We start from the raw sequence: 19,787 nt of genomic DNA, 5'->3' as shown, positions 1-19,787 counted from the left end.
CTTGAAAAGCAGACTCACCAATTGTCAGCTCTCACTTTCATGAAGACAAGCTGTTCGGAGCTTAGACTTTAGGGCTGCAGCGTGAAGCTGATGAGATGCTGTTTCTCTCACTAACATGTCAATTCTGGAACTTGCAAGTTGGTAGACATCCATAAAACTTTTAATCATGGCCTTTAAAAAGTAAAATAAATCATCAGTGCTAGGCAGGTTATACTTAAATGCCAAACAGAATACATCCAAATTCATTACAGAAGACCTAACTTTTATTAATCAGAGAAATCAAAGACAGGTTGGAAGCCAGGCAAAATTTCAGTCTCCAGACTTCAACATTAGAAAGGTCTAACATGGGATTTTGTATTCCTTCTACAATCTTAAACAGCATTTAAGAAAAGCAAATGACTGTGCACCCTAATTAGAAGGTGTTTTGATGAGCTGTCTTCAAACATCCACTACTGCATTCAGCAGCTGATACCATTTTTCATTGTTTTTAAATTCAAGACTCAGTGCAAGTTCAATTTCTGTTTATAAAGAATCACTACACAGTTTCAGGTAAAGGTTCACACTTTCAAATTCAGTCACAGAATCACAGAATGGTAGGGGTTGGAAGGGACCTCTGTGGGTCATCTAGTCCAACCCTCCTGCCGAAGCAGGGTCACCTACAGCAGGCTGCACAAGACCTTGTCCAGGCAGGTCTTGAATATCTCCAGAGAAGGAGACTCCACCACCTCCCTGGGCAGCCTGTTCCAGTGCTCCATCACCCTCAGAGGGAAGAAGTTCTTCCTCATGTTCAGACGGAACTTCCTGTGCCTCAGTTTGTGCCCATTGCCCCTTGTCCTGTCACTGGGCACCACTGAAAAGAGCTTGGCCCCATCCTCCTGACACCCACCCTTCAGATATTTGTAAGTATATATTAGGTCCCCTCTCAGCCTTCTCTTCTCCAGGCTGAACAAGCCCAGCTCCCTCAGCGTCTCCTGGTAGGAGAGATGTTCCAGTCCCCTCACCATCCTTGCAGCCCTCCGCTGGACTCTCTCCAGTAGCTCCTCATCTTTCTTGAACTGGGGAGCCCAGAACTGGACACAGTACTCCAGATGAGGCCTCACTAGGGCAGAGTAGAGGGGAAGGAGAATCTCCCTCGACCTGCTGGCCACACTCCTCCTAATGCATCCCAGGATCCCATTGGCCTTCTTGGCAGCCAGGGCACACTGCTGGCTCATGGTTAACCTGTCGTCCACCAGGACACCCAGGTCCCTCTCCACAGAGCTGCTCTGCAGCAGGTCCACCCCAAGCCTGTACTGATGCATGGGGTTGTTCCTCCCCAGGTGCAGGACCCTGCACTTGCCCTTGTTGAACTTCGTCAGGTTCCTCTCTGCCCAGCTCTCCAGCCTATCCAGGTCACGCTGAATGGCAGCACAGCCTTCTGGTGTGTCTACCACACCTCCCAGTTTGGTGTCATCAGCAAACTTGCTGAGGGTACATTCTAACTCTTCATCCAGGTTGTTGATGAAGAAGTTAAACAAGGCTGGGCCCAGTACTGACCCCTGGGGAACACCACTAGTTACCGGCCTCCAACTAGACTCAGCGCTGCTGATGACGACCCTCTGAGTTCTGCCATTCAGCCAGTTCTCTATCCACTTCACCGACCACTCATTCAGCCTCTACTTCCTGAGCTTCCTCCCACTCCACGTCAAAAAAAAAATTAATTTGGCAGAAACAAAAGAAACACAGTAAACCTACAGACCTCTGAAAGTAAATGATTACAATATAGCTGGGAAAATACAATTGTTTTCATGTATATAGTGGAAGAATGTCCCAACTGTGTAATATTGATCAGACTGATAATACAGTTAGCAGCACAAGTGAGTACAAATGATTTGGCAGTACTGGTAACTTTATATCTACCCTAAATAGTATAACACTGTTGAGATCATTGGTCTTCTTTACAACAGGTTAATCACATTTTATAAGTTATAGTTTTCCCTTCTGAAATGACCTGTAGTGAGTTTCTACTGTAAGAACATATTACAGATAATATGAAATTGGCCTTTTGAATGCAAGGCTGTGGTATAGGCAAAAATAAACTTAGTACCACAAGCGGGCATTCACAAAGATTTTTACTGCTTCCCTTTCTTTGTTCTCAAACACACTACTGCTTTTCAGAACAAAAGTTAACATAGGTGAAATTAATCAAATTATTTCATTGTCAAATGTACAAAACAGCAGGGGCAAATTAACACCGTCATATCTTTTCTCATCAGAAAGAACACCCAGAATGTTTTACACATTATGGTGCTAGTCCTAAAAGTGTATTCACATAGCTCTGTAAGTCTGTCCCTGTCAACTCCGATCCTGCTGTTAAAATTTTTCACCAACATTCAACGTGACTAAAATGCTGCAACTCTTCACAAACAATAGCAAGCAAGAATCTGGATATAACTCACACCCCATGTAAAACTGCTTGAGAACCTTCATATGGGAACTGCCCACATGTTAAAAATTAAGACATATGTTGAAATACGTCTTTGGACTGGGCCTGTGACTCAGAAACAAGGATTATACCAATGTGTGATAACAAGCTGTGTCTCAAATCTCACAGAAAAAAATCTTCTGTGTTCCTTTGATTACTTCCCACATGGTACTTAAAGGTAACACTGAACTAGAATGCACAGAGACGATTCCTTACCTTCTTCCTTTTACCTCTGCTACCACAACACTAGAGAAGCCACTAACCTATACAGCTTCATCCTACATCTCCAGAGCCACTCTAAGTCCATGCAGTTATCTGAAACACCAGTTACCAAGTCCTTTTTGCTTAACTCTGCTCTTTCATTTGTTCTGTTTAATGACTTCAAAAATTTTCAATCTAGGAAAAATGTATTCATTCACGACCTTTTCTCTTCAGATATGGCACTTATTTTTTCTAAGACATCTATATATATATTTTAGTGCAAAAGGAAGCAATTTCTCAGCTATTAACGATTCATTACCAATGTGGAAGGTAGCATTTATGCACCTGTAGGTAGATACCCCTTTCAGCATATCCCAACTCCCTAGCAAAGAGTCAGGGTCAGTTCAGATTTCTCTCACTCAGAACCAGGTTAGGAAAACCATTATTTTTGGGTCTTCCAGGGGATGATGTGGAATCTTTGATAATGAGTGTGCAGAACATTTATTCTAAACGCCATCTGGAGGAAGGCAAATACTTCGGGTTTTGAGAGATGCCACTGGAAGGTATTGATTTCCATATGATTTTACATGTCTGTCACAGATTGAGTCACAGGTTTGTTTGCCATAATACAAAAGTTCCACATATTAGAAAGCTTTATACACAGGGAATGGACACAGAACTTGGTCACTTGCATGTTATAAGATCTGTCACATAATGATTAAACACATCCCTAAAGGAGTTCAGCACTTTAATTTAGATCCATATTTGCATGTTACAGATAAATATATTTGCAGCTCTGGAAACTTCCATGATGAACAAACTCTGCTGACCGAATTTCAGGGAAAGCGCATTTAGTTCTGCAGAATTTTTTCCCTTTCCTGCTAAAAAGCAGTGTTTTCCTTTGTTTTTAAGTACACATAGATGTACACATAGTTTTTAAGTATACTTCAGCAACCCTCCTGATTAATTTTTCTAGCATAAAATTTGGCATTCATGCACATCTGCACGTTAACATTAGTGGCTCTAGGTGTCCCTGCTTGAGCAGGGGGCTTGGTCCAGATGACCTCCAGAGGTCTCTTCCAACCTCAGCCACTCTGTGATTGGGTTATTACAGTGTCTTCCTAAGGACAGAACACGATGCAGGTTAATAATAGCTGAAATTTACATAGGACTGTCAATTTTAAGAGCAGAAATTGTAATGAATTACTCTGCATTAATCAAAGAAAAAGAGGAATTAATCAGACATCTGAATGGCTTTTTTCAGTGACCTCTTCCCTTTCCTTTTACTCCACACAATGCATTGTTATATAAAGGATTTCACTATTATTTAAAGTTCTACATCATGTGCTACTGATATGGCAGAAACAAATTATAATGGTAGGAGTGTTTTCAATGTCAAAAGTATCTTCAATGTGAGAGGAGATCCATGCTTCAACACTAAGTCAAGACACAGGAAGCTTCATGAAAACATATGCATGACTTTCCCAATAAACGGCTGCAACTCACAGGATAAAAATATATTAATAAGGTTGGCATGAAGAAACGATGCTTTTATGCTGAAGGTGCTGGACCAGGCACAAAATTTGCAAGAGTGCCCAAGTACCATTTTCAAATATAACTTTCAGTGGACAAGTTATTTTAAGCCTAAATACTTCTAAGGATCTTTTTTTATGGGTTCTGATCCATTTAAAACAGTACCCCCATCTAGGAAATCTCTATAAGCACTTTAACTATCTTTGAATTCAAATCAAATAAAAATTTTTGAAAAATTCGAATAAGTGCTATTCACATGATGAAAGAACAAAGTTTTTTAAATTTCAGGGCCGTATTTATTTAGAAAATAGGACTGTGAAGATTACGAACATTGCACACCTGGCTGTTTTGCCTCCCTCCCCAGCTTGTAAAAAGAAGGTCAGAAGACAGGAGCATTGCAAAACAAGTATGTTCATTGTCATCCACCACTGCTCCAATACTCTGAATATATATAGATAAGCACATAAACAGATAAAAGAGAACATAGATAAAATTTAACAAAAATTAAACATGTTTTAAGTGAAATTATCAGATGAGGTATATTTCAAAGCAGCCATAAGGAAGAAGGTCCTTATGATCTGTTCAAAGATGTCTCATCTGTAATACACATGAGAATTTCCAGCTTAAGCTACACGTTGGTGAAGCTGAGAAACCTGAGTTGAGAGTAAAAATGAGACAAACTAATTTGATGTTGCTTATAAACTACAAACTAATGAACTGCAGAGTAAAATAGAAAAATTTAAGCTTTGCCTTCTGTCTCCAGATTAACCTTTAAAAGGACTGAGAACACAACATTAGAGACAGTCCTCCAGAGGACAATTAAAACCAATGTCTTCTAATATTCCCTCCATGTACTTTTCAATAATCAATCATTTCTTTGGTCTGTGCATCATTTCTAGAAACAAGAATTTTAAGGTGCACAGTGCTGCAAATGCTTTAAAACAGCTTTTGCATGTATTATGGCTATAAATTTACAAGCCTGGGAGACTCCTATCTTCAGGAGTACTTTATTTGCAGTGAAAAGTGGCTAATACTGACAAATTACACAACAATCTTTAAGGAATATGAAACACGAAAAGAAAATAAACCTTTTTTAAATTAATTTATGAAATTCAAAGGTTACTCAAACTTCAGCTGTTCTCAATTCAGTTATAGGAGAAACACATGACAAGAAATATACAGACCAACATATGCAAATTAGCAGAAGACCTATCATCAAAGTTTTAATGTATTTATTATACATTATAAAAATGGCATTTTTAATTCAAAATTAGAACACTGTACATGTTGCCTCCCTTGCCTTCAGTGCTTGGCTAATGGGAACAAACATTGTTAAAAAACAATTGTTATTTGAATTATGAATTATAAATAATTGTGAATGGAAGTTTCCATTTAAAGTTTTAGACTATTCTGAAGTTACAAATAAAATACCAATTGATTAAGAATCTGTTTCTTTATTTTTACATCCACGTTATACCATTAACTCAGGATCTTATTGGGCCTGCTGTTATCATAGAGATATATCTCCCATTTAGAAGGAACAAAACTAAAGAAAGAAAGGAGATCTTACGGGAAATTATGCTTATTAAAAGGTATCAAACAAACTAACAGCCTGACAATATAAGCACTGAGTTTGTAACATCAGATGCAGCAGCCAGAATAACAAGCTCATATACTTTACACAATGTGCTTAAAAAAAAAAAATTTTGAAATATGAAACCTCTCAAAATTAGCATATGACTGTTAGGTTCTCCCTTCAGGAGATTCTTCAACTAAAAAGAACATTAGTAGGTAGTAAATTTACCTAAGGGCAACATATACAAAAAGATGAAAAAGAACAAGAGAAGGAATAACGAATGGACTTCAGAAGAATGAAACATTAATTCCAGCATAATAAAGTACTTAGATGAGAATCAGAAAAGACTGAGAATTTCATTTACGGTACAGAATTTGGCTGAAGTGCAGTTCAGGCAAAAGCAACTGGTGTGAACACAAAAATCCACGGTGTGGAGTTCTGCGTGCCTAATGCATATCCTATAGAATGCCTATCATTACTGCCTTGCTTCAAACTGACATAAATAAGATTAGTTAAAATTAGTCCAGAAAACAAAACATATGTCAACTACTTCTTGTTTTCAGAAGCAAGATTTCAGGATACTCATTACAGATTTGCGAGAACTATATTTGGTGAAAAAAGGATTAAAATTCGTTTTCCCCATACATTTTAGCATTTGAAAACCGATTCTGGCTGCCTTGATCCATAGTCCAAAATGTCTAGTGGCAACATCAGTGGAGGATGTAAATACAACAGCTTCTCAGGCATCAGAAAAAACCCTCAAGGGAAATAGCATTCAGCAAAATTGCACTTTTGCAGCTGTTTGGCACTTTTTTAATGATCTATTCTCCTTGTATCTCATTTTGACACTAAACTTTTTGTTGGGTTCCATTCAAGCGTGGCATGCACAATTTAAATGTGCCAAAAAGCAGGTCAGTTCTGTTACAACTTTTTTTTTTTTCCCCAACGAAAGCTGACTCAGTGCCACACACAGGGCCTAACTCTATCCCCTTCGCTTCAATAACAATTACTTTACCCTGTAGGTCTCAGAGGATAGCCCAAGGGAATGAGCTCTAAATAAAAGGCTAGATTCTTTGCAAGAGGTAATGACATGACTTCCTACAAGACAACTGAAAAGGGAGCATTGAAATTGACAGAAACTGAAGGGAAAGTGCTTCTACTGGAAACCACAGTGGATGGGCATAACAACAATTGCCATGAAAATTTTTACAAAGCATAAGAGTTTCAAAAAATAACATTAATCTTCCAGAAACTGATAAATTAAGACCAATGTGTTTGTTGGTATGATCAGGTATAAAAGCATCCTGAGAATCTTACAGCAAAGCAGCTACCTGCAGCCTTGGCTACTCAGAAATATCTCTGGACCACACAAGCAAATTACCACTTAACAAAATTAACAAAATGCAGATTTTTATAGGCCAGTAATGTTTATGTGCAAAAACCATCCTCACTGTCTGTTGCACAGTCAAGCATAGCTGCATGCAAAATGTAAAGGAAAAACAACTGCTGCCCAAAGAACTTGCAGTGTAAGCTACTGATATGGAAGAAATTCTACCATTACATTGTACCCCTTCTCATCTTCTCACACAGTCTTGATATAAAAATAACCTTTCAGTCTGTCAGACAGGAAGAGAGTTTTCAAGAAAATGGTTTTGGCAAGAAAGAAATGGAAACGGAAAGAAATTTCAGGCTGGTACCCTTCCTTCCATTTTCTCTTGGAGTGTATATTGTAGACAGGGATGAAAGAAAGAGGGACAGATAGTCACTGAAAATAATATAAAGCCCACATTAACGTGCCTCAGCTGTGAGCATGAAAATCTGCTTAGACTGAGCACCACATATTACCATGGATGAGAGGAAGGAAACAGCAGCAGCACAACAGAAGAATCAGGATGCAGTTTTATTGAAGAAAAAAAAAAAAAAGGCAGTGTACCATCACACATTCAGTCTTGAAGAGAAACAAGAGAGAAAAACTTCTCATCAAAATCCAGGTGAAATGCCAAATGAAAGTCAAGATGCCTGCATCTGGATGATGGTTTTGGTCTGCTGAAGTGACATCTTAGAAACGGAAAGGATGTACAAAAGCTAAATTACAGAACTCTGTTTTCAGAACCAAATTCATGGACGTAAAATCAATTTAAAAATTCTTATTTTTAAGGGATTCCTACATATGGATAGGATATCCTACATAAGCAAACCAATTTTCATAAATAAATGTTACCTAAACACTAAGTCTTAACTGTCTGAAATCTAATGTATTAATTGTAGGTGTATGTGTATGAAAACAATTTAAGGAGGGGAAAGAAGCAGACCTTAATCTATCACGTTACTAAGTAGGAAAATCTGAAGCAACTTCACATGGAAGGTAAATGTGAGATCTAAAAAACTCCTCTGTTCTTCTGAAACGCTGTCCAGAAACTATTCAACGTAAGTACCTAACGCGACTGTTTGCCAACACAGTAGAAACAATGAGTTTACTGAAAATTGAAACACATTTTTTCATTGGCTTTAAAGAGTGCTCTATTAACTAAGATCAATTTCATCTACTTTTAGTAAAGAATTATGCTTTACAGACAAATAAATGCTACTGAGACTTTTATGAATCTTTTTAGAAACTCATGAAAAGAATAAAAATTTAATTTAAACCAGTGTAGAAAAAGTCTGTCGCTGACTCCAACAGAAGAAATTTATCACCCCACAAAATCTGGGTTCAGTATAGGCATTTCCTTAAGTATTTTGACTAGAGTTATAAAGGGATATATATTATTACTTTCTGGCCACAAGAAGCTGCTTTTCAATTTCAGATTAAAACATTTTGAAACTGAATTAGATAACCTATTTTACATATGCTTAGAAAGGGGAAATGTGTCCATTTTGTATTTTCCATGCAAAAACACGAAGACAACCTATGCTGTAGTTGCCATTTATTAGAAGAGACAAAGGTCCCTTCTGGCAGGTTTGGTCAATATGACAAATGCAATTATGTGGCTCATACATAAACAATCATTAATGAGTCCTAATCTTCATATCAGAATTTAGGTGAATGCTCAAATCTAATGGAACCCAGGGGCTAGAAAACTGCAAAAAGTTTTGTAATATAGTTACTTCATTTCCTTTGCTGTTCTTATGAAATGCTCATGGTAGCACTGCGCTTTAATTCAGCATAAATATTTCACCCTACATACAGTAACATTTTGTAGTTTCGTACAGAAACTCCAAAGTATACCTGTTAGGTTGGACAGCAAACTGATTTTTTTTCATTTTGGCTTCTCACCAAAACATCAGTTATGTGCACAAATTCATGATGCCAGCACAGGAAAAAGCACCATTCAGTCTCTACAGAAAAGGTAATGATCTAGAAACGCTGAATTGCATTCCTCAGGTAAATGGACATACCCTTAAATCTAATTTCCACTGCCACTTATAGGATGGACAGATGTTCTCCCTTCATTCTGCCTAAACTCAGATGTTAGCAAGATAACTAGTTTGCTTCACACACTCTTGAACTTTATCAAAATTTGTATTTTAAAAACACAATATGCAAATAGCTAGATTTTCAATCAAGCTAGCTCTTGTTCCAAATTCTGAAGAGTCAAAGGAAATTTAAAGAGCACAGTACACCTACTATTGACCTTCACAATAAGCATACACATTAGCATCCCTGTTTCCACAGCAAAAGTTGGAGAATATTGGCAATGTCTGCCAGAAGTGGTACTGACATTAAGCTTGACAATGTGCTACCCTTTAGCTTAGTATGAACTAAAGAAAATATTTTCCTCGCAAAGTTTGCTTTTAACCATCATAATCTGATGAAGAATGATTAAAATAATTCCTGCCACCTCTGAATATCTAGTTCTATTCACAATGGATGTACAGCTGAAAAAAACCCTTTTTGGGAAAAACAGATTCTGTTTGTCATACAGATGACAGATTAACTCAACTCAAAAAATTATAAATCTCAACCAATATATGCTAAAAGCTGGTGGATCAGTGAGACTCCACTGTACTGAAGTCTGGGGTCTCTTCTAGGCAAGAGGTCAACAAACTAAGCAAGAAAGCTGTTCACTTGGCACAGGCTGAAAGACATAGAGGACACTAACTTTTCTGTTGGCAGTGCTCTGGTGGTCCTTGTTCAGACCAAGGATTCAAAGATGTGTTGTTAGCTCATGAGCTTTTTCAGATGACATTTTGGAAGACAGTGATTTTCTGCTTCTTCTTCAGCAAATGCACCAGGTGTCTTTTCATTAAATGCAAAATTATCATCAGACTGCAGAATAGGATTTGAATTATTAGGTTGCGAGCCTGGCAAGCAAGGACCAGACTGTTATGGTCCATCCCCCTGTCCGGCCAACAGTCAACAATTAGATTCAATTATGTAGAAGCATAAGAGATAAAGTGACTTTCTGAATTCTGTTTACAAAACTAGATGCTTACAGCACTACTGAAAGGAGAAAATGAAGGAGCGCAGGCTGCTGAGATGAGTTTGCCTAGAGACAATAAAGTATTCTTCAACAACAGGATAAGAAATAAAATACTCCACATCATAGGGTATTGTAACTAGATTGAAAAGGTCCTTTTTAGTCTTTGTTTTTTACAGGATTTGGTAATGACTGCAGACACCGCAACACCATGTGCCTGAGTGGTGACCTTAACAGTGGAGTAGTAAAAGCAGCTGGTTCTTATCCAACAATCCTGGGCTATCCTAACTTACAAACACCTTAGAAGACAGCATTTTCCAAACTACCTCTGATGTTAATTTGTAACTACTTCCTTATCCACTCTTCAGAGGTGGACCACTACTTAGAGTTAGGTAATTTATGAGCAATTGTGTCTGTGGATGTTTGTAACATAGAGAAATCACTTCCCACAGTTTAGCAAATATAAAAATTATAGATGATTTCTACTGTTCTTCACCACCTTGTAGATCAGAAATGAGGAAAGTAACTGAAAAGAAACAACTACTGATGGAGTGGCAGAGAATGGGAGGTGATTATGACAGACGAGATCAAAATACGACTAGTATAAAGAAGTTAAAATGGGAATATTTATTAACATTAACATACTAACATTAAATGAAGTAGCAGAAACAATTTTCAAAACAAACACAGAAAACAGTTTTTCAGAAAGTATGTAGTTAAGCTGTGAAAGTCCTTTCCACAAGTTGTGTGAATGCTAAACTTTACATGGGTTCAAAAAGCAATGGGACAATAAATGGCTGTTGAATACAAAAATATGAATTTTGTTTCAGGAGGTCCTTGAACTAAAATGGTGGAGGCTGGGAAATTCTGGAGATGTTTTAGCCCTGTTCCTTTTATTCTTTTTTTTTTTTTTTCCCACTTCCCCCTGTCCAACCTGTTTTTAAACAGGGACAATCTCCTAATCTATGTGCCCTCTAGGCACTACATGTTTACTCAGTCCCACAGTCTGTCTCCCAAAGGAGTAAAATTTGCTGCAAGTCTCACATGGCATAACTACAGAACAAATCAAGCATCTAGGATAAGTGACCTTTGCCAAGGTACAGACAAACATCGCATCTTGACATGTATGAGACCTGCTGCTCAGAACCCAGTCCTCTGGTCTTTGTAAGCATTTATAAGAACTTCAGAATTCAGACTTCAACTTGTGATCTTTAGCTTGTGCAATATTAAAGTAATTTATAAAAAAAAAATATTCCTGTGAGAATAGGAAACTGGATGGAGAGAAAGTCTGGCACTATAGGCAGTAGCAACGGCATGATGTTTTGCTCTCTAATCTCTCCCCTTATTATTTGTCAACTATGTTGTGATCAGCAAGAGAGTGACCTGCAAATGAGTGCTGGTATTGGAAAAGAACACACAGTCTGCCTCTGAACAGAGAGAAGGCAGAACTAAAATACAGTCTTCAAGCATTAAATGGGCGTTGCAAGTTTGCCCCACAGGTGGAACAGGTGACTGCTTCCTCCCGATCTTTACTTTTGAACTGCACTTTTGTCAAAAAAGGTCATGATGTGGAAGCAATCCAAAGGAATCTAAATATAATTTCTATCAAGGTTCCAGGAGGACAAATAAATGGTGGTCCTTCCATGGATATTATCTTTTTAACAGCCATGAAGGACTCCATTCTTTGCAGGTAAACTTGCCAACATGCAGGCTGTGTATCCCTGTTATTCAGGTTTACAAAACAATGCCACGTTCTTCCTCTTTCCATTACTTTAGCACCCTCCAGCCCTCTCCATTTTCTCCCCACCCTGTATTTTCTTACCACCTTTTTGCTTAATATTAATATTAATTTGCATAATGAAGGAAGAGACCAAAATGAAGGCAGAGTTTAAGACGACTACAATGAAATTGGGTACTGCAATACACAGGTATTCGTTAAAAACGAGTGCCCTATTTCAAGCATATTTGTCCTGGAACACCTACAGCAAAAAACCTTGTCAAACCTAAGAATTCATGCTTTTCACAGTCCGATATAAGTATTGGAATTGTGACCTTAGGATTCTAGCAGCACACATCACTAGATCATCAATCAATTCAGTAACTGAAAAAAATCAAGACAACAGCTTCAAAGTAGCTCATTATGATTCCTAAAAGATAACAATGTAAAAAAGAAAACTTGCAGGTAACAACATAGGTGAATTTATGATCCATAATTTACACACCTCTTCAACCTAAAAAAAAACCCCAAACCTAAAATGAATTAGTGGCAAATTGGTAGAGTTCAGTAAAAAACAGGTTAACTTTTAATCTTTTCAAAACTTGTTCTCTTCGAATTTCACTTCAGTGGTGTACCACTGCCGCTTGGGATGCTACACCAGTCTATTTCTTCAGTACAGGACAGCTGTAGAATTAACAGAACAGCCTGAGTTTTTATGCCTAGTTTTATACGCTGGAAGGTTTACTGTGTTTTTCTTAATCCTTAAGTTGCATATTCATTGCTGTATTTTCATCTAACTGCTGTCACTTACATTGTCATGCAGAAGGGCAAATCAGGGTCAGTTTATGTAAGTGGCATCAATCTGAAAAACTTCATCAGTCTTTATTTCAAGACATTATGCAAAGAAAGCTGACATTAAGAGAGCCTTAACTGACAGCAAATGAAATCAATCAGCAAATCACTAAGCCATAATAAACTCGCTCAAGTTGTAGATAACCCTTCCTCTTCCAGGTCTTTAACTACAAGGCCCACCAAATGTAGTATCTGGGCAGAAATGTCTCCCTTATTTCCATTACAAAATTCTTGCACTATTGCATTATTTAATAATTTTTTCTTGCTCTGTAAGCTATTGATAAGAATAACAGATAGTGATATGTTTTATAATAATGGAACACTAAGCAGTTAAGTGAAAAAAGACTAAACAAAAGATTCAGCATTTGAAGAAGTTTCCTTTTTTAGTTTAAATGTAATTAAAAATAGAAAACAGTTTTGATTCTGTTTGTGCTGCTATGATATTCCTGTAACAAAGTCTATTGCCTTATTAACTTCTATTGTTTAGACATACTTGCTCAGCATTTCTTCTTAGTTTTTGAAACAAAAAAGAACCAGCACAAAAACTAAAAGACTCCAGACAATTCCTAATCTTCCATAGTATTTACTTCACGAATTCATTTTGTAACCCACATGACTATCAAGAGTTTAACAGCTATGCTTCTGAATGGGCTTATCTGTGTTACAACAGTACACGCTGCAGACAATATCAAAGAATACAGTCACATCCAAGCTACCCACTGGTTATCTGGTAAAGTCACTCCTTTTCTGAAGATACTACACACAGATAATGCCATGCAGTTCTGAAAGACAGGATTTCTGAAGTAAGAAAAATTGCCTAACAAACAAGGTGCTGTGAAAACTGTATTTGTTATTTTCTGCTACTGAACGATGCTTTATTTTTGTAGTTATAGCATTTAGAGGTCTCCTCTTATTCACTGAGGCAGCTTTGGGTACATATTGAGATCACCATATCTCTAGAGTAATTTTTCTCATAAAAGACTAGTGACTAGAAGTCAATAAAGATGCTTCCTGTTGGGTCCGTATGCTGTAAGATGCAGCAGCTTGGTAACCAGCTGGGGGAAAAAACCCATCCTAGGATTACAAGCAGAAGTAAAACAAAATAAACAAACTTGGTGAATTAAGATCATATTTTACACAGTCCTTACAGAGCTTTCTTGCATATCAGCACAGATCATTTGTAAGAGATTGCCCACATGCAACAGATATAAATGTATGAAAAAGTCTAAGTGGATAACAGCAGATAGCTACATGATTGCTTGCAATGTCAAGAAAGAAAATTTTCCATTAAGAAAGGTTACTGAAAGGTTAAATGATTATATACTAACTTTAGCATTCCAGATGCCTATTTAGGCCTGTAACTAGTGGTGTCCCCCAGGGGTCAGTACTGGGTCCAGTCTTGTTCAACTTCTTCATCAATGACCTGGATGAAGAGTTAAGAGTGTACCCTCAGCAAGTTTGCTAATGACACAAAATTGGGAGGAGTGGTGGATACTCCAGCAGGCTGTGCTGCCATTCAGCGTGACCTGGATAGGCTGGAGAGCTGGGCAGAGAGGAGCCTGATGAGGTTCAACAAGGGCAAGTGCAGGGTCCTGCACCTGGGGAGGAACAACCCCATGCATCAGTACAGGCTTGGGGAGGACCTGCTGGAGAGCAGCTCTGCAGAGAGCGACCTGGGTGTCCTGGTGGACGACAGGTTAACCATGAGCCAGCAGTGTGCCCTGGCTGCCAAGAAAGCCAATGGGATCCTGGGGTGCATTAGGAGGAGTGTGGCCAGCAGGTTGAGGGAGATTCTCCTTCCCCTCTACACTGCCCTAGAGAGGCCCCATCTGGAGTACTGTGTCCAGTTCTGGGCTCCCCAGTTCAAGAAAGATGAGGAGCTACTGGAGAGAGTCCAGTGGAAGGCTACTAGGATGGTGACGGTGATTCAAAGATCCGATAGAAAAACCTAACAATATAACGTATCCTGTTACGCAGGTATTTTTTATTGCAGCGCCGGGCACACGGGGAATTTCTCCTCCAAACATGCGCGCCAGACACCCTGTTGGTTCAGGTTAAATACAATCACATATGTAAATATTCATTATATTTCTAAGGACTAATTAGCACACGTAAATAGCTTTCACGTATGTCTGTTAGTATCTTTGGGTGGTCTTCGTGAGTCCCAAGATGAAGGCCCATCCTCTTCATCACACTGTTCACTGACTGACGTTTGTTTCTGCGCAAACTCAGTTCTAGGATCACGTATATCATGTCCTTCAGGTTGTTTGGCTCTAGTTTTGTTGCTCTCTTGGTGCCTCCTTATCTCTGTAACTTGGTGCATTTGCCCTCCCAAGGTCGAGCTGTCTGGAGCAGAATTATTTAGGAGTCTCTTTTATCCCACAATTATCCCAATTATTTGCTGAGAACCAAGACCACCTATGTTTCACTTAATTATTTTGTCTAATGACTAAGTGATAGCTTGTGCCTGTGTCCTTCCACTACATTCCTTAATAAGAAAACAGGGATTAGTGTAACAGTTACATCATTAGATCACTATGCATGCAGGAATACAAGTAACAGTACTAAAGACTACTGAAAACTAGGAAATATTAAGGCTTTTTTGTCATAGTTTCAAGTTTCTTACAGTCCCCTCTATCAAGGGGACTGGAGCATCTCTCCTATGAGGAAAGGCTGAGGGAGGTGGGCTTGTTCAGCCTGAAGAAGATAACGCTGAGAGGGGACCTTGTAAGTGCCTGTAAATATCTGAAGGGTGGGTGTCAGGAGGATGGGGCCAAGATCTTTTCAGTGGTGCCCAGCAACAGGACAAGGCGCAGAGGGCACAAACTGAAGCATAAGAAGTTCCAGCTGAACATGAGGAAGAACTTCTTCCCTCTGAGGGTGATGGAGCACTGGAACAGGCTGCCCAGGGAGGTTGTGGATTCTCCTTCTCTGGAGATATTCAAGACCCGGCTGGACAAGGTCCTGTGCAGCCTGCTGTAGGTGACCCTGCTTCGGCAGGGGGGTTGGACTAGATGACCCACAGAGGTCCCTTCCAACCCCTACCATTCTGTGATTCTGTGAAGATAATCCACAGCAGATCTTAACTGAAAGTTTTTACAAAACTAATAATACTTATGAAAGAGGCTGCATGAGAGTAGTTTCACAGGCACAGAGAGACAGCTTTCAGTAATTGATTAATTGGTGATTACAGATACTGACTTTGATACATACAGTCCCATAGCGCCAAAGACTTAACGGAGTTGGGGTGCAATCACTGTACCACCTAACTACAAAGCCTTCTACGAAAGGTTCTTCATATAGTCTCCATTTATTAGAATGAAGAAAGGCAAGAGAAGAAACAAAAAGTGAGCAGGTGGCTGAGAAAGTGAGGGAAAGAGGCTAACGGTAGGAAGGGGGAAAATGAGGAAAGGAGAGAGAGCAATAAAAAGCTCATACAAGACAGGCAGGAAAAAGACTGCCAAAAGAAATGATGTGAAGAGCAGAGGAAGTAGGGAACACAGAAACCCACAGAAAGCAGAAGTAGTGTGAAATTCAAATTACAAAATGCAAATTTCCAACATCACTGGCATTTTGAAGATGCCTCACTTTTTATGTTTTAAATCATGTTTTGCTAACATACATTAATGTTATATTTTAAAGGAATTATAGTTAAAATAAATTATGCTAAAATGGCTTCCAAATATTTGTCATTGTGATACAACCTATTCGGAGACATGATTACAGATACTAACCGAACACATTCAGGGAGATGAAATTTAGAGTTCTTCAAGTGACATCTCTTCAATCTGGTTATTCAGATTTTACTTAGCTGTTAATTATTGTTTCTTAAGCCCTGTACCTACTTTATTTTTGACAAACTGAAGTTTCCAAAAGGTCAGGGTTGCAAGAGTCTGAACTCTCTTATGAGTTTAAAAAACTTATTATGAGTATTTCAACTCAAGGTGCAAGTGCAAAGTATCATTCTATTAATAAAGAATCACTTCTCTCTTTAAACATTATATTAGAAGGCAGGCTTATGGTCAGTCCAGAAGCAGCACATTCTGACACCAGGTAGGAAATTAGTCCTTTTGGAGAGGAGAATCCAAGAGGGGGAGGGCAGCCCAGGTGCTGCTGATAGCAGCTGGTGAACTCCTGGAGAGCGAAGACCCAGCTTTACCCAACAAGCACCAGCAGTTCGATTCCAGAGGAGGCAGCATTCTGGCCTCTGTAATCAAATGGATAGTTCCTTCTGTGGGTGAAACGGTGAAAGTAAAAAGAAAACACTAGAAGTCTGTGCTGTTGGGTGCATGTATATATAAATGCACTACCTCAAAGACTCCCTTAAAAAGGTTTCTCCTTTCTGAAGTATTAAGAGAAAAAAAATCACAATTACTTGTTAACAGCCATGCATTTTAAAAAAAAAAAAGGCTCCAGAATAAAAGTACAAGATTTAAAATACTAATAATTCAGTTTTCAAGCAGCTACTCCACGACTAATTCATCCCATTAAGTCATCATACCTTGTAGTGATTTATGTTTGAAAGACCTGCCCTATGCAGAGGATAAAATCTGATGACAGAAATATAATGTTACCTTTGAAATCACTTTCTTCCTTAATTTGGTAAGAACTGTTTTATTAACAAGTAAACATGAGAATGAGAAAGTGTTTATTAATTTGAGAAAAATTATCAGCAGAATTATGCATATTTTTACCTTCTAATCTATCAAGTATAAATCTAAAATTAATGAACAAGTGAAAATACAAACTAAACAGCTCCTAACACTTTAAACCACATTTATGTTTGCCCAATTAATTAGAAAAAGCAGACTTAAAACACAATGAGACAATGCATGACTAAATCATACGTGAATCCATAATTTACATAAAACAAATGGTAAGAACCTACTCCTTCATAAATTTATGATTATATACGCTAACACTGAAGATGTTAGTACTTGACTATATTACTACCACCGCTATAAGCCTTTAGGTTATTACTGCACTTTTCATTTCAAATTACCTCAAAACACCTGAGAAACACAAAGAAGTACATATAAATCCCACACGGACTTCTTAAACCTGCATGAACAGATGGACACCCGCTGAGGACAGAGACAGAGGGAGAGCGAGATGGGGAGGGTGGAAGGGAGAGGCAGAGACGGGGGGGACAGCCAGAGGGGCAGTGGGGACGGTGGGGACAGAAAGACAGAGGCAGAGCAAGCAAGATAGAGCCAAAGTGGGAGAGATAGGTACAGGGTGCAGGAGAGAGGGGCAGAGGCTGGAAGAGAGAGACCAAGGCAGAGCAGCAGGCAGAGATAGACCGAGGGAAAGCACCAGCGTGGGTACAGAAGAGAGATCAGGCACGGCAGGGAGAGCAAGAGCAAGAGGAGCCGAGCGTGTGTGCGGCAGCGAGCACACAGCAGCAGAGAGCACACGTGCAGCGGCAAGTGGGCACACAGCACACAGGGACAGACAGCGTGCACCAGAGAGAGACACAAAAAGAGAGGGAGATGGACACACACAACAAAGTGAAAAATTACCTGTCTCAAACCCACCTGGAGGAAAGAAAGCACACCACAAGTGTGGGGTATCTCTCAAAATTAAGGGCAAGCTTAGTAGTAAAACATACAGATTTAGCCACTCAAGTCCTTGGTTATAATAAAATTACAATTTGCTTAATATGGAAGGGATTTTTCAATCTTACCCCTCAAGTGAGTGGCAGCACACCAAGAAATGCCTTCTCCCAAGACCTTTAAATATTGACAAATACAGGTATGTGTATGTGCACCCCTTTTACACCAGAAGCCTGCCTACAGTCTCATCCTCGCGTCTGCTTTTTCATACACCACACAAATGCATTAAATATTCACATCCTTATTAAAGTCACTCACAAAACTTGCCCACTTGGATTTTCTAATTCATATAAATCGTGTAAAACAGCAATACAAGTTCATCTGTGAATACCGTTTCTCTGCCAAACCAAAATCCAGAAGTCACATCATATGCTTCAGCAACCAGGTATTACGAGGAGTAAGAGGCCCACCATGCCAAATACTGACCAAAAGCAACCACCACAAATTAACAGGGCAGTTAATAAAACACACAAATGGAAACTTTGAAGACAGACGTCAAGGTAGTTCCCATGACACAGAAAACAATTACTCTTTCCCTAATTGCACATACGCAGGCAGCTACCACATGTGAACATCAGTGGCTGCCTGATCACACAGCCAAATGTACGTCTTTTGGACACGCAGCGGATGTGATTGTTGACAACCACAGCTAGTTTCTTATTGCCACTGTTTTTCACTGACACTGCCTGAATAACTGTTACTTCTGTGTATTAGAACACCTGGGACATCCTCCCTAAAGACAGTGCTCCTCTACTTTGCTTAAACAGCTCCTGCACCTCCTGTAAAACCTACAGAGCATAACCTAGGTACACAGGGCAATGCCACCAATCTGTATGTTGTTAGCCTCTCCCTGTTTGGGAATCTAGCACTTGTACATCAAGAATACATTACACATCCTAGTACTATCACAAAACTAGTCTGAGGTACCTAGATTTGCTTCAAGAAGTTTCTTTCATACCAGTTCTTACCCTTCTGCGCCTACACCTCAAAAAGAAGAAATTTATTGTGAGAGTATACTAACGCTTAATTATTTATACATGAATGTTTAAACCTTATCTGGTCTATATAGGGGCTTCACGCATTGGTTTTTAGGTCAAACTGTTTGCCATTAGTATTAATTACGTATTTCATCTAAAAGTACTTGAGACAATTCAGAATGAATCTTCTGAAAGATGACTTTATCTGAGGGCCGATAACCTCTTTCAGAAGAGAGAGTTGAGAGAACATTACCCTCTTCCTAAAGGTGTAGCGGAATTCACTTTTTTATTTTAATAAAGACTTGATAACCTTTACTGGTTCATTTAAATAGTCATCTGTCAAGCAAGATTACTAAAATTAGGAATCTGATGTTATGTCAGTTGCTCTTTTTTACCCTATATCCTGTATTTATTGGAGGCTTCACATACAGTTC

The 19,787-nt window shown here is 38.8% G+C and overlaps 1 protein-coding gene across 12 annotated transcripts in view; it reads right to left on the bottom strand.

Moving 5' to 3' along the window:
• CCDC171 (coiled-coil domain containing 171) overlaps positions 1–19,787 on the bottom strand; it is a 152,784-nt gene that overhangs the window by 21,557 nt on the left and 111,440 nt on the right. For 11 of the 12 annotated variants that reach the window (XM_075410936.1, XM_075410935.1, XM_075410933.1 and 8 more), the window contains one exon: positions 19–171. In XM_075410936.1, the coding sequence (XP_075267051.1) occupies positions 25–171 (147 nt within the window). In that variant the 3' untranslated portion in view covers positions 19–24. Of the gene's footprint in view, position 1; positions 172–19,787 lie in introns of all 12 variants that reach the window. The other variant, XM_075410934.1, reaches the window with a different exon arrangement.

Source organism: Opisthocomus hoazin, chromosome Z (genome assembly GCF_030867145.1).
Source record: "Opisthocomus hoazin isolate bOpiHoa1 chromosome Z, bOpiHoa1.hap1, whole genome shotgun sequence".
Classification (NCBI taxonomy): Eukaryota; Metazoa; Chordata; class Aves; order Opisthocomiformes; family Opisthocomidae; genus Opisthocomus; species Opisthocomus hoazin.
The sequence above is the reverse complement of the archived record's forward strand: the minus strand, read 5'-3'. Positions and strand labels throughout refer to the sequence as shown.